Source organism: Alligator sinensis, unplaced genomic scaffold (genome assembly GCF_000455745.1).
Source record: "Alligator sinensis unplaced genomic scaffold, ASM45574v1 scaffold1216_1, whole genome shotgun sequence".
NCBI lineage: Eukaryota > Metazoa > Chordata > Crocodylia > Alligatoridae > Alligator > Alligator sinensis.
Window position 1 is genome coordinate 2,720,159 of NW_005842018.1, and position 11,344 is coordinate 2,731,502.

At 45.0% G+C, this 11,344-nt stretch overlaps 1 protein-coding gene across 4 annotated transcripts in view; it reads left to right on the forward strand.

Moving 5' to 3' along the window:
- The window catches only part of NUDT5 (nudix hydrolase 5), a 20,712-nt gene extending 10,322 nt beyond the window's left edge, over positions 1-10,390 (forward strand). For 3 of the 4 annotated variants that reach the window (XM_006022141.3, XM_006022140.3, XM_006022142.3), the window contains 7 exons: positions 339-391; positions 1,792-1,899; positions 2,453-2,548; positions 3,644-3,745; positions 5,882-5,890; positions 6,899-6,952; positions 7,798-8,162. In XM_006022141.3, coding sequence (XP_006022203.1) covers positions 339-391; positions 1,792-1,899; positions 2,453-2,548; positions 3,644-3,745; positions 5,882-5,890; positions 6,899-6,952; positions 7,798-7,907 — 532 coding nt within the window. In that variant the 3' untranslated portion in view covers positions 7,908-8,162. Of the gene's footprint in view, positions 1-338; positions 392-1,791; positions 1,900-2,452; positions 2,549-3,643; positions 3,746-5,881; positions 5,891-6,898; positions 6,953-7,797; positions 8,163-10,229 lie in introns of those variants that run through there. The other variant, XM_025202271.1, reaches the window with a different exon arrangement.
- The last annotated feature ends 954 nt before the right edge of the window (positions 10,391-11,344 follow it).

An 11,344-nucleotide genomic window follows, 5' to 3' on the forward strand; every position in this document is an offset into this window, starting at 1 on the left:
CCCAGTGCCGCTCTGAACCCCTTCCCCTGCCCAGTCTGCTGCTCTGTTTCTGCTTCCTGCCCTATCTGCAGAGAAGACTGGCAGCACAGTGGGAGTCTGCCATGTGCCATGCACAGAGGTTGCTCATTCCACTTGTGAGGTGTGCCACAGGTTGGCCACCCCTGCTTCAAAGTGATCATTTAATACGAGTGTACTCTTGTGCTGATTTCACTGTACATTGGCATGTTTGCTTTTGAATGGCAGCAGTGAAGCTGAATGGGAAGCACACATTCTGTATATCTTCCATATATTTTTACAGTTAACGCATCCCCTCTTTCTTTTTCTCTGTATTTTAACAGAATTTGGGAATGCATAAAGCGTACCACCAGGAAAGAGGGCATGTCCGCTGATGGTATGGTACCAGATACCTTTGTGTCCACACTTAGCTTTTCTTGGTATGAAAGCTTTTTAAGCTGCAGCTCCCACAATAAGAGGGTGCAGACTTATGTAAGCACCTGTTCAAAAATTAATCACAGCATGAATAGTATAAATCGGGGGTGCCAAAATTATGTTTATGGATGGTATCTTAGTGGGTGGGACATCACGCTGGGGACTGCTTAACAAAAGAAATCTGTAGTGCAGTACTTTTATTTTCCACCGATTCTAATGTATACTGTGCCTTCCGTAGACAACAAGGAAAATCACTGAGCTGAAACACTGCTGAGTGCGTGCCAGTAACCAAAGCCTTGCAAATCTGCTGGCTCTGCTGACCATTAAATATCCGTTTAACACCATTACAGTATCCCTTTACAGGCTTCATACCAATGCTTTGAAGACTACAAGTGGTCTATGGGCTGCTTTGGGAACCCTGGTTATCAATCTTAAATATACTAGTGCTGGAGGTCATGTACCAGAGTGCTTGACCACAGCAGCATAGTGCTTTACCACCTGTGCCCTGGAAAGAACAGAATCCTTCCATAGCTCAACTGGAAGGAGGTAGAGTGTTGCCACTCAGTATAGCCTGTAGCCAGAGCTGGGGGAATAAGGCACATGCCTGAGAGGTGAAGAATATAAGTTTGAATCTCTGGTAAAAGGGGATTAAATCCAGGCTTCCCACATTCTGAGCAAGAGTACTAACCTCTAGGCTGTTGCATAAAAGCACCATTTTCTCCTCTCCTAACCCCTGTTTTAAGAGATGGGGAAATTTGCTTGGTGTTCGAAGAAAAGATGCAGCCAAGGCATAGGATTTTGACTGGGGTGTGCTAATGCCCCTATTGAGATTTAAACCCATAGGTTCCTGGCTAGAGCGTCTTGCCCCTCTGCTCAGGGTCAGCTCAGTAGCCATGTTTAGGGTCAAGAAGGAAGGATCAGTTAGGTTAGGTAATGGATTTGTATAGTTTGAATAAAGATGATCCTGCCTCAGGCAGGGGTTGGGAGTAGATGACCTCTGGAGATTCCTCTCCCCCAACTTTTCTAGGATTCCCTGCAGGTGCCACATTCAGGAGATTCCAAGTGAAGGGAGGAACCTCCCTCTAGTCTTGAGAGAGACAATTTAACACGCACCACTGTCCTCAGCAGTTAGCTGAGGAGTTAGCTCCTCAAGCTAGTCCTGTAGACTAGCAATGTGCCAGCTAGCTCCAGGCAGCTCTTTACCCCTGGAATCTACTCTGAAGTGTCTGACTCTCTAGGCAGCTCAGTACCATCTTCAGATTCTGGACTTCACTTTGGGGGAGGGAGTCTGGGCACCGCAGTCCTCAGGGCCCGACCCACTCAAAAGCTCTTTTTCCATCACTGTTTTCTTTCTGCCGGCAGGTGTTGCAGTTATAGCTGTATTGCAGAGAACTCTCCACTATGACTGCATCGTGTTAGTAAAACAGTTCAGGCCTCCGATGGGAGGCTATTGCTTGGAGTTCCCTGCAGGTAGGCAACTGAACTGTTAAGATGAAATGCACAAAACTATGATATGTAGTTTAGCTTGTCCACTTGCTTAAGGTTGCTAATATTAATGTGCTAGTCCTTAGCTTAGAGGCAGAGGGTGCTTCCTATGTTAGAATCTCCTATATGGGGAAGTAGGCATATTGGGAAATCCAGAATGCAAGGTGAGAACAATCTGATTTGCTTTGTAGGATCCTTCCAACTCCTTGTTGTTGCCTTTTCCTTCCCTTTTTGCCCTCTGAAAAAGCAGACACCTTTATGAATGTCCTGGCCTTGAGGGATCTCTCTACCTTGTACAGTAGCTGCATACTCCAGTCCATCAAGCACAGGAAGTCAGGAGTCCTGTTCTTGTCCTGCATCTAATATAGGGCTGCCTGTGATCTTTTTCCCCTCCTAGTTACTCAGTTTCTTCATCTGTAAAAAGAGAAATGACTCTCCTTTTCTTTGTAAAGCTCAATTAGCTGTAAGGATGGTCACTATTGTGTGAGAGAACAGTTATAATGCCTAAGTGTTTTTTTTATTCATGAATTATTTACAGGCCTTATTGATGAAAATGAAAGTCCAGAAAGTGCTGCCCTGCGGGAGTTGGAGGAGGAAACAGGATTCAAAGGGGAGGTCACTGAATGTTCTCCAGGTCTGTAGGCTTTGACTGACTGACTCAGAAATAACCCTAGCCCTCTTCATGAGCACAGAACCCAGTAGCTGCAATGGATCTACAAAGGTCCCACTGTTCAGGGTGGGAAATTGGGCTCTAGATGCAGTCCTTAAGGCTGTGACTGTAGATCCACTGGCTCAAACCTCTATGCGTTGGGCTGTAGGGGAAGACTTTTCTTTTAAGAAGAACCCTTGCATGAAACCCATCTACTCGGGTTCTGACATGGCACTCGGCGCACATAGTTTGATAGGTTTGTTTTGGAATCTGACCAAAGTTTGGCATATATTCATTAAAAGGTGAATCTGGGCTTAAGTTGAATTTTTCCCACAAAACCATCCAGTGAATGAAGAACAGCTGTGTAATGCAGCCTCTGAAGATGGGATCACCCTTGCCTCAGCTGGGCAATGTTAGCTGAGCCCAAGTTTTTGACAAATGATTCGTAACAAAAAGGAAGAAGGAGATGTTAATATAAAATGCATCCAGCCATCCTTGATAGCCTACCTCTGTTTTTGGACTTTCCATACTTCCTTTAGCAGATGAGCTTGGAATCCACAATTGAAAAACAGGGTGAATTGCTCAGGAAAATTTGGGGGTGAATTTTGGATTCTGGTTTTGAGCCTATAGCCATGTTACGGTCATAGTGTGCTTTCAGTGAATAGTGCAAAATTTATACAGAGTTGAAAAGTGTGCGTGTAGCTGATGGCAGATTGGGCTTTCCGCATTTCTTTGCTGAGAGCCTCTGGGGGAGACTCAAGCTAGTATTTGTCATGGAAGTAGAAGCAATAAAACAAATTCACATGCTGAAAATACTCAGCATGTGAATCAGACTCCTGATTTGAAAAAGGTCTGTGTAAATGAGAATGCACAGTTGTGGGAAGAATCACGTGTAGGAACAATATATAGGAATCTTTTTCTCTTGGCTTTGTGATGCTGGTTGATGAAACGGGATGAGGTGGTGTCCTGATAAATAAGTTCTTGTATTAGAACACACAGAGCAGAGTGAAAACCTTTGTAAAAATGTCTAGGAGTCTGGGCTCTTGTTATTCAAAATGAATGTGTAATTTAACTTTCTAGTTCTTTGTTTGGACCCCGGTTTGACAAACTGCACGACGTACCTTGTGAATGTGGCCATTAATGGAGATGACTGTCAGAATGTAAGGCCCAAGCAAAAGCCTGGTGAGTCTTGCTCCAAGTACAGTACTTCACTGCTGTCTCATTAGATGCCAACATCCCCTAAATATGCTATGAAAGTGTTGAATAGTTAACAGTACAGGATTCTAATTAATGATGTCATTGAAATCTGTTAAATCTCCACGACTTCAGAATGAGCTCCTTAAAGGCTGCCCTAGGACCTGTTAGAGTTAGTGGAAGCTCTCTCACTGACCAGTGGAAGGTGCATCGGGCACTAAAGGCTAGATCTGCACTGGGGACTTGGGCATCACTGTGCTCAGTGTTGCAGTGTCTGATTTCTACCTGCTTAACCTCCTAGTGGATTTCACAGCACTGACAGGAAGTGTCTAGGCTCCGTGTGCCATTCACAGAGAAAGTTGCACACGACAGGATTCGCAAAGGGCAGCACAGGCTGAGTTGCCTAAGCCAGCCGATAGGAAATACTGCAGGGAGGGATATGTCTGAAATGCTATCCCTTTCTCCACTTTAATTGTCTTACCCTGGGATGCAGGGAAGCACCTTCTCCTCATCACAGTTCACAGCCCTAGAGCTTTTCCTGGAACTAGGAATGGAAGCCTTTTCTTCAGACCACCGTGTATTGCCCTGCTTTTCTTTAGTGACTGGATAGGAGCAGGCACTTAAGATCTGGGAGGCTCATGTTTAGTTCTTTCCTCTCTCTTGGGTAAGATCTTAGGAAAGAAGGACAGGAAGGGACCTCCTCTGGCTGAGGGGATTTGAATTCTCATCTCTTGCCACCCCAGAGCATATCCTGACCACGAGACGGTAGAGTATTGCATGGGAAAGAGAGAGATATTTATAAGCCCTCCTGTTAAAGCTCCACTTTGCATGGAAAACTCAAATATTCACTGAACCAGGAAGAAAGCACAAGTGAGCTCCTGTAGACTAGTGTAGGCTGTTGTGGGCAGAGTCTAGGCAGGTCATCGCAGTGTTTGGTCAACCTAGTTGAACTGATCAGTTTTACTTTTGCTGCTGGCTATGGCCAATGACCCACTTGCCTCTGATGCAGCCAGGCTAGTAGATGATACCTAGAGGACACCCCAGGCTTGTTAGCAATGCAAAACAAGCAAAGGAAGTTAAACAAATGAGTTAACACTTAGCTGTCATCCAGTAGTTCTTCTAGGCTTCACCCCCTGGCTGCCTCTCGTCTGCTCAAGTGGGCGCCACACTTCAAGAGGGACGCAGAGAATCTGGAGGGGGTCCAGAGGAGGGCCACTCGCATGATTACTGGCCTTTGTGATAGACCCTGCGGGGGGGAGGTTGAGAGAGCTGAATCTCTTCAGCCTTCACAAGAGACGGCTGAGGGGAGATCTTGTGGCCACCTGTAAACTTATTAGGGGAGGTCAACGGGGAATAGGTGACGCACTGTTTACTAGGGCGCCCCAGGGAGTGCCTAGGAATAATGGGCGTAAACTAGCTGAGAGTGGATTTAGGTTAGATATTAGGAAGAAATTTTTCACAGTAAGGGTGGCCAGGATCTGGAATGGGCTTCCAAGGGAGGTGGTGCTATCACCTAGCTTGGAGGTCTTCAAGAAGAGGCTAGATAATCACCTGGCTGGGGTCATCTGACCTCGGTCCTCTTTCCTGCCAGGGGCAGGGGGTCGGACATGATGATCCATTGTGGTCCCTTCCGACTCTACAATCTATGAATCTTTCAGAAGCTTTGCAGAGCACTGCAGGCTTGTGCAACAAAGCAAGTGAGCAAGCAAACGGAGAAGAGCCCTGCTCCAGGCTCTCCAGGTGGCTGCTTAACCCCTGACAACGCCAGGCTCCTGGTAGCCTGCTCCCTTGAGGCTGCTTTCAGTGTCTTTTATCCTTCCTACTCTGGGCTTACATGGATCCTCTCTCACTCCCCACACCTGTGTCAGCTCCCTTGCTGCAGGGCTCACTACGTTCCAGGACCTGGTTCCCCAGCCTCCAGTGAGTTTTCCCAGGTCTGGGGTGGGTGTGCTGAGGTGCTTTTGGGGTGTGGGGTTGTTCAGACTCCTCTGACCCCCTAGTAACAGGGCAGGGCCCTGTTACAACCAGTAGTTAGAGCAATCCCTTGGAAAAGAGGAGACTGGACTTCCAGCTCCTTTTTCACTGAATTACTATGTTAATACTGTTTTCTTCTTTTACTTGCAGAGGAGGGAGGTATGTTGCTCATTTAACTTTGCAGCAGCTCGGAGCGCAGCTAAGTATGCTTCTCACATTCCATTATATTTACAAATAATGCTCACATCGCGAACTCTCGTCTCTGTGGTCAGTAGCAGTTTCTGGGCATCACCATCTGCACAGTGACACTGTATGAACTCATTTGACTTCAGTGGGCTTTGGAATAGGCTTGATATTTTGAAACAGTTGTTGTCCTAGGTTTAAGGGTATATCTATACCCTTAAACCTATATATTATTAACCTAATGTTCAAGCCAGTTTTTATATTGCTTTGAAGCATAAATATGTATGAGAGAAGGAGAGGAAGAATTCAACTGATGTGTCATAGTGTCCATGATACCTCTAAAGCCAATAGCTCAGCTAATGTGAATCACTAGCTCCACTAACGTATAGGTCTGGCCCCTAGCCTGACATTTGGGGGGTTAACCCACAAACAGTTATAAGAAAATAAACAGGCCTTCCTTAAACATGTTGACCAAAACTGCTTGAAAGCAACAAGGAATACACTCTCATTTCTCTTATGGGTTGCATTATACCTTCTCTGGCCTTGGAGTCAAAGGCACATCAGGATCTATTACTATACCAGCCATCCAGACCTAGGCATATCAGTCCTTTTAGCAGTGGAGTATTTGACCATGTTGCAGGGGAAGAATCGTCTTTTCCCTGCTCCGCTATCAGCTCTTACAGTTGCCACCATTCTCCTATTTGGCTGTGTGGTTGTCTTGCAGTTTCCTCTCAAAACTAATTTCTGACTTTTTCCTCTGATTTTTCACCTGTGTTTAAATCACACTGGCAAGTCCAGGTGCTTGGATTATTACTATACTAATAGTTTCTTGGGGAAGATTAATTTGAATATAGCTTCTTGCCTGTATCTTATTTTAGTTCAAAAACGAAGAATGAGACTTCCCTTTAGATCAAACTTTCTGCTGTTTTTGACAGAAAAAAGGTACTGTATTAGTAATCTGATTTGGTTTTTCTTCCTCCTTAGAATTTGTGGAAGTGGTCTCACTACCAAAAAATGATCTACTGCAAAGAATTGAAGGTGAGCTCCTATTTTGTGGCACTTTAAGCAAATTAATAAAACATATTGAACATTCCTTAGCTACTCTTTTCACATAGTGTAAGTCAACTGACATCTGCGTTTGCTGTACTTCAGTTACCACAGGGATCTTTCACCCTTACAGACTTCCTGTCTTCTAAACCCACCATCTGCTTGCTCGGTTTTGGAAGGATTTGGAGTAACTGTGCATTATTAGCCTTCTATACTTGGTGTCAAACTTTCTGTAAGGCAGTGGATAACATTATCTAACTGAATCATGGATGTATAAGCTTTCATAGGCAAGAGCTCACTGCTAGCATTGAATGAAGCAAGCTCTCACATCTCTGATTCAGTCTATGGGATATTTTCTGTCTAACTTCAGCCTAACATGACTAACTACCTCTTTATAGTCTGTCTAGCTTCAGTCGGGTGGGAGTAGCTTTTAATGCAGGGTCACTTCAGATAGCTTTAAACTGAGCAGCTTCCTATAACGGAGCGGTTACTTAGTTCTGTGTTTTTGGACTTTATTCTTAATATTCAAGCCAATTTTTATATTGGTTTGAAGCATAAAGGGTACACTTTAATATGTTGCTGCTAAAGTTTTAGATAACCATGCATTTTAGGATCCAGCTGCCTATAACTTAAGAAGGATATCATTATAGTAGAAATATGGCAGCTTCCTTGATGGACTTGCCTTCCATTTGTGTTGAATCCATGAGGCTGAAGTATCTTCTTACTTACCATCTTTTGCAAATCCGTGAGGCTTCTGTACTTCTTATGAATGGATTGAACTTGTATCTCTCACTGTTTGCTTTATGTGTATTTCTGGCATTCTTACTTTTTTGCAGAGCTAAAAGCAGAAGAGCACATTGTAGTGGATGCCAGACTTTATAGCTATGCCTTGGCACTGAAACATGCAACAGAAAAGCCTTTAGAAGTGCCTTTTATGAAGTTCTAATGCTGTGTGGTACAAGACCTCCTTGAAAACTTGGATGGGATTCAAGTGATCAGGGTAGATTTAGAAGCAGTACTTCATACTAGAAAAGTTCTATAGACCTATATACAGACACACAACTATATTTCAGGCTATAGTTTCTACAAATACTTTTATCTAGAGTTAGACACTAAAGAAGTCAGTTGTTACATAACACATGAACTCTGGTCAATGGAATCTTGTTGTTTCTAGAATTAAAAAAAAAAAATCATGTCTCAAGTTGTCTGAATAGCTCATTTTTTCTTGCTTCTTTCAGCAGTACATTTAAAACACTTTCTGTCCTAATATACTTCACAAAAGTATGCTGAAACGATACACAGACATAATCCCATCACAGAAATATGGCCACTTCTGTGGTAGAACAGTGTAGCAGACATCCTACTTGAAGGTTGTGTATTGAATTCAAGTAGACAGAATGCAGGCAGGTTGAAACCCTGTAAAGCAACGTTTTGAAAGGAGACAGATTGTATGAAAAGTGCCAGAGATCAAGGCCTTTATTTTACATCCTTGACAAAGATGTCAAAGCTATTAGTGATTTGACTGTCCAGCATAACACTTTAGAAGGGGGTGACCATCACATGCCATCAGCCTGTTAAAGGGGTTAAGGTCTGACACCCCAAAAAATCATAGGTTGGATTTTCAAAGCTAACTGTCAAATCAAAGTCTTGATCTCTTCTTGTTCTGAGATCAGAGGGGATTTTTCACATTGCTAATGCTTTTGGTTTGTCCTCACACAGTCATAGATTGGTATGTGAGGGGTGGGCAAAAGAGCAGATCTGGCCAGGAGCCTCTGCCCATGTTGCTGTGACCGGTTTCCATGGAGACCCCAGCAGCAGCAGGGCTAGGGTTTCCATGATCAGCCCCAGCAATGCTGGCAGGACACAGGGGGCCAGGATTTAGCGGTGGTGACAGCATGGTCTAGAGCCAGAGCTGACAGATCTGCTGCCTACACAGCCCGGGCAGGGGCATGCAGGCAGTGGATCATGGCTCTGCCCTGGATCCGGACCACATTGTCACCACTGCAAGGTCCCAGCCCTGGAGCAGCCCCCCACCCAGCCAAGCACCGTCAGCACTGCTGTGGCTGGTCTCCTTGGAAGCCCTGGCCCCATGCTGTCACGGCCCCCCTGCTGCTGAGGTCTCAATGGAAACTGGCCACAGCAATGCAGGCAGGGGCTGCTGGGAAGCAAAGTCTGCTGCAGACCCAATCCAGCCCACGGGCCAGACTTAGTTGCAAACACCAGCAGCAGGCACTTTGGCAGGTTTGCTTTGAGAAGGTGATATGGCTGCGGGTTACAGTGATAAGACAGTGGTCTAGGATCAGAGTTCAATAGCTTTGAATATTCCTCATCTACTAGATGCAGATTCTTCCTTAGCTAATTTCTGGGGCCTTGGACATAATTGACTCACCAGGCACAGTGCTGTCCTCTGTTTCCATAGGGCTTAGAAAATTAAAATGATGGCATTCATTGTACTTCCACTGAGGTGAAATAGCAACATGAAGCAATCTAACAGAAGTCCATGGAAGACTAGTACAATAGATCATAACATAGTAGGTAGCAATTAACGGCACAAGTAGTTTCCATCATGGAATGATGTAATTTTTTTTCAATAAGACTCATAAAGGAATTTAGGAAGCTAAAGTCAGGTATGCAATGATGGCATGATTCTGCACAAAAAAAACTTAAAACAGAATTCAAGCCTTCAGAGGAGGAAAAAAAAAAGGTGTATTCATTCTTTTCTGCTACTACTTATTGTCTGACAACTTCTTGTGGTTTAGGGAAGAGTCCCAATTATGGATCAAAACCATGCTGAACTTTTAGGTGACTTCAGCTGTAACTGATGTTGGTCCATACAGCTATGAAATGTATTCAATTTGAAAAATCCTAGTTTATCCAACTTTCTTTTAGTTCATCCTTTTTATTTTTAAAAAGGTAAATACACTAAAAGCAGCTAGGCAGGGAAGTCCGACTAAAGAGCACAAGGACCTGAATGTTCTGGGGTCTTGAAACTTCTTTGTGCCAGAAGTGCGCAAACAGTTAACATTCCTCTTTGGAAAGTAAATTTTAGTTATAAAGAATCTAGGCCTAACGCTTAGAAAAGGGTAGTGGGAATAAGCAGGCAGTTTACAAGGAATGAAAGAAACTGATCAGCAAGAAGTCTAAGACCTAAAGAAAATAGGACCACTATACAATGAGGATGGAGTAAAGAATTGAGGTATGGTCCAAAAAAACAAACGAATGCTTTGGCTTAATGTTTTTCTTGTTTTGGTTTGGTTTTTTTATATAGGGATGTTAAACATGGGAGAAAAACATGACTAACAGGAAGGAACATATTCACATGAAAGCTACTGCATCCAATGTCAAAATAGGAGGCTCAAATGTGCTTAAGTCTGGAGGACAAAATAATCTTTATCCCAGAATAAAGTTTTCCAGGCAACTTCATACAAATTAGTCTGATCTTAATAGTATGCAGGATTATTTTAGTCTTCAGAAATAAAAAGATAAAATTCTACTGGGGGTATACTAATAAAGATTTTCTTATCTGATACCAATAGCCTATTATTCACCAAGCATAATCCAATAACTGATTTACAGAAATGCAGCCAGGTAGTGTGGAGAGCAGTGCCCTGCAGGTAAATCTGTAGGGGAAGAGGTGTGCGGGGGCAGATCAAAGCCCCTGCCCCTCTCCCTCACTGTGGGGGCGGAGGGCACTGCCCAGCCAGGGTGGTGAATGGGACCCTGGGGCTGGGTAGGGAACGGGACGGAGCCACAGGCAGCTCATCCAGGGGATCAGTGGCTGGCGCTTAAAAATGGCATTGGGAGTACTTGAAAGTGAAGCTTCTCAAATCAGCTTTACTTCAAATTCCATCGCAACCATTGTTAAGCATGGGGGCACTTAACTGGAGCAGCGTGGGTCAAGGGCAGGTTCAGGCTGCTTGCTGCGAGCTTGGGGCTCTCCGCCCTGCTGCCTTTGCCCTGGGAGCCGCATGCTGGCTGCATGTTCCCTGTCCACCCAGCGGCAAGAGGCACAATTCACCACCACCGCCAGGTGGACAGGACACGTGACCAGCGTGCGGCTCCTAGGGCAAAGGCAGCAGGGCAAGGAGCCCCGAGCCTGCAGCGAGCAGCCTGCATCTGCCCAAGCCCTGTGCACAAATCCAGGGAGACATGTGTCCCTCATGCTGCTTGGGGGGTGCATGCAGTGGTGGAGAGCCACCTACCCTAACCCCCCCCCCCCCCACACACACCCCCCCTGGACGAGCAGCCTATGGCTCCATCCTGCTCCCCACCCCAGCCCTGGGTCCCACTTACAGCCCTGGATGACACTTCACTGTCCTGTCCCACTTCCTCACCAGTGGGGGGCCTCAATCTACCCCTCTCCCTCCACTCACCTGCAGGGCA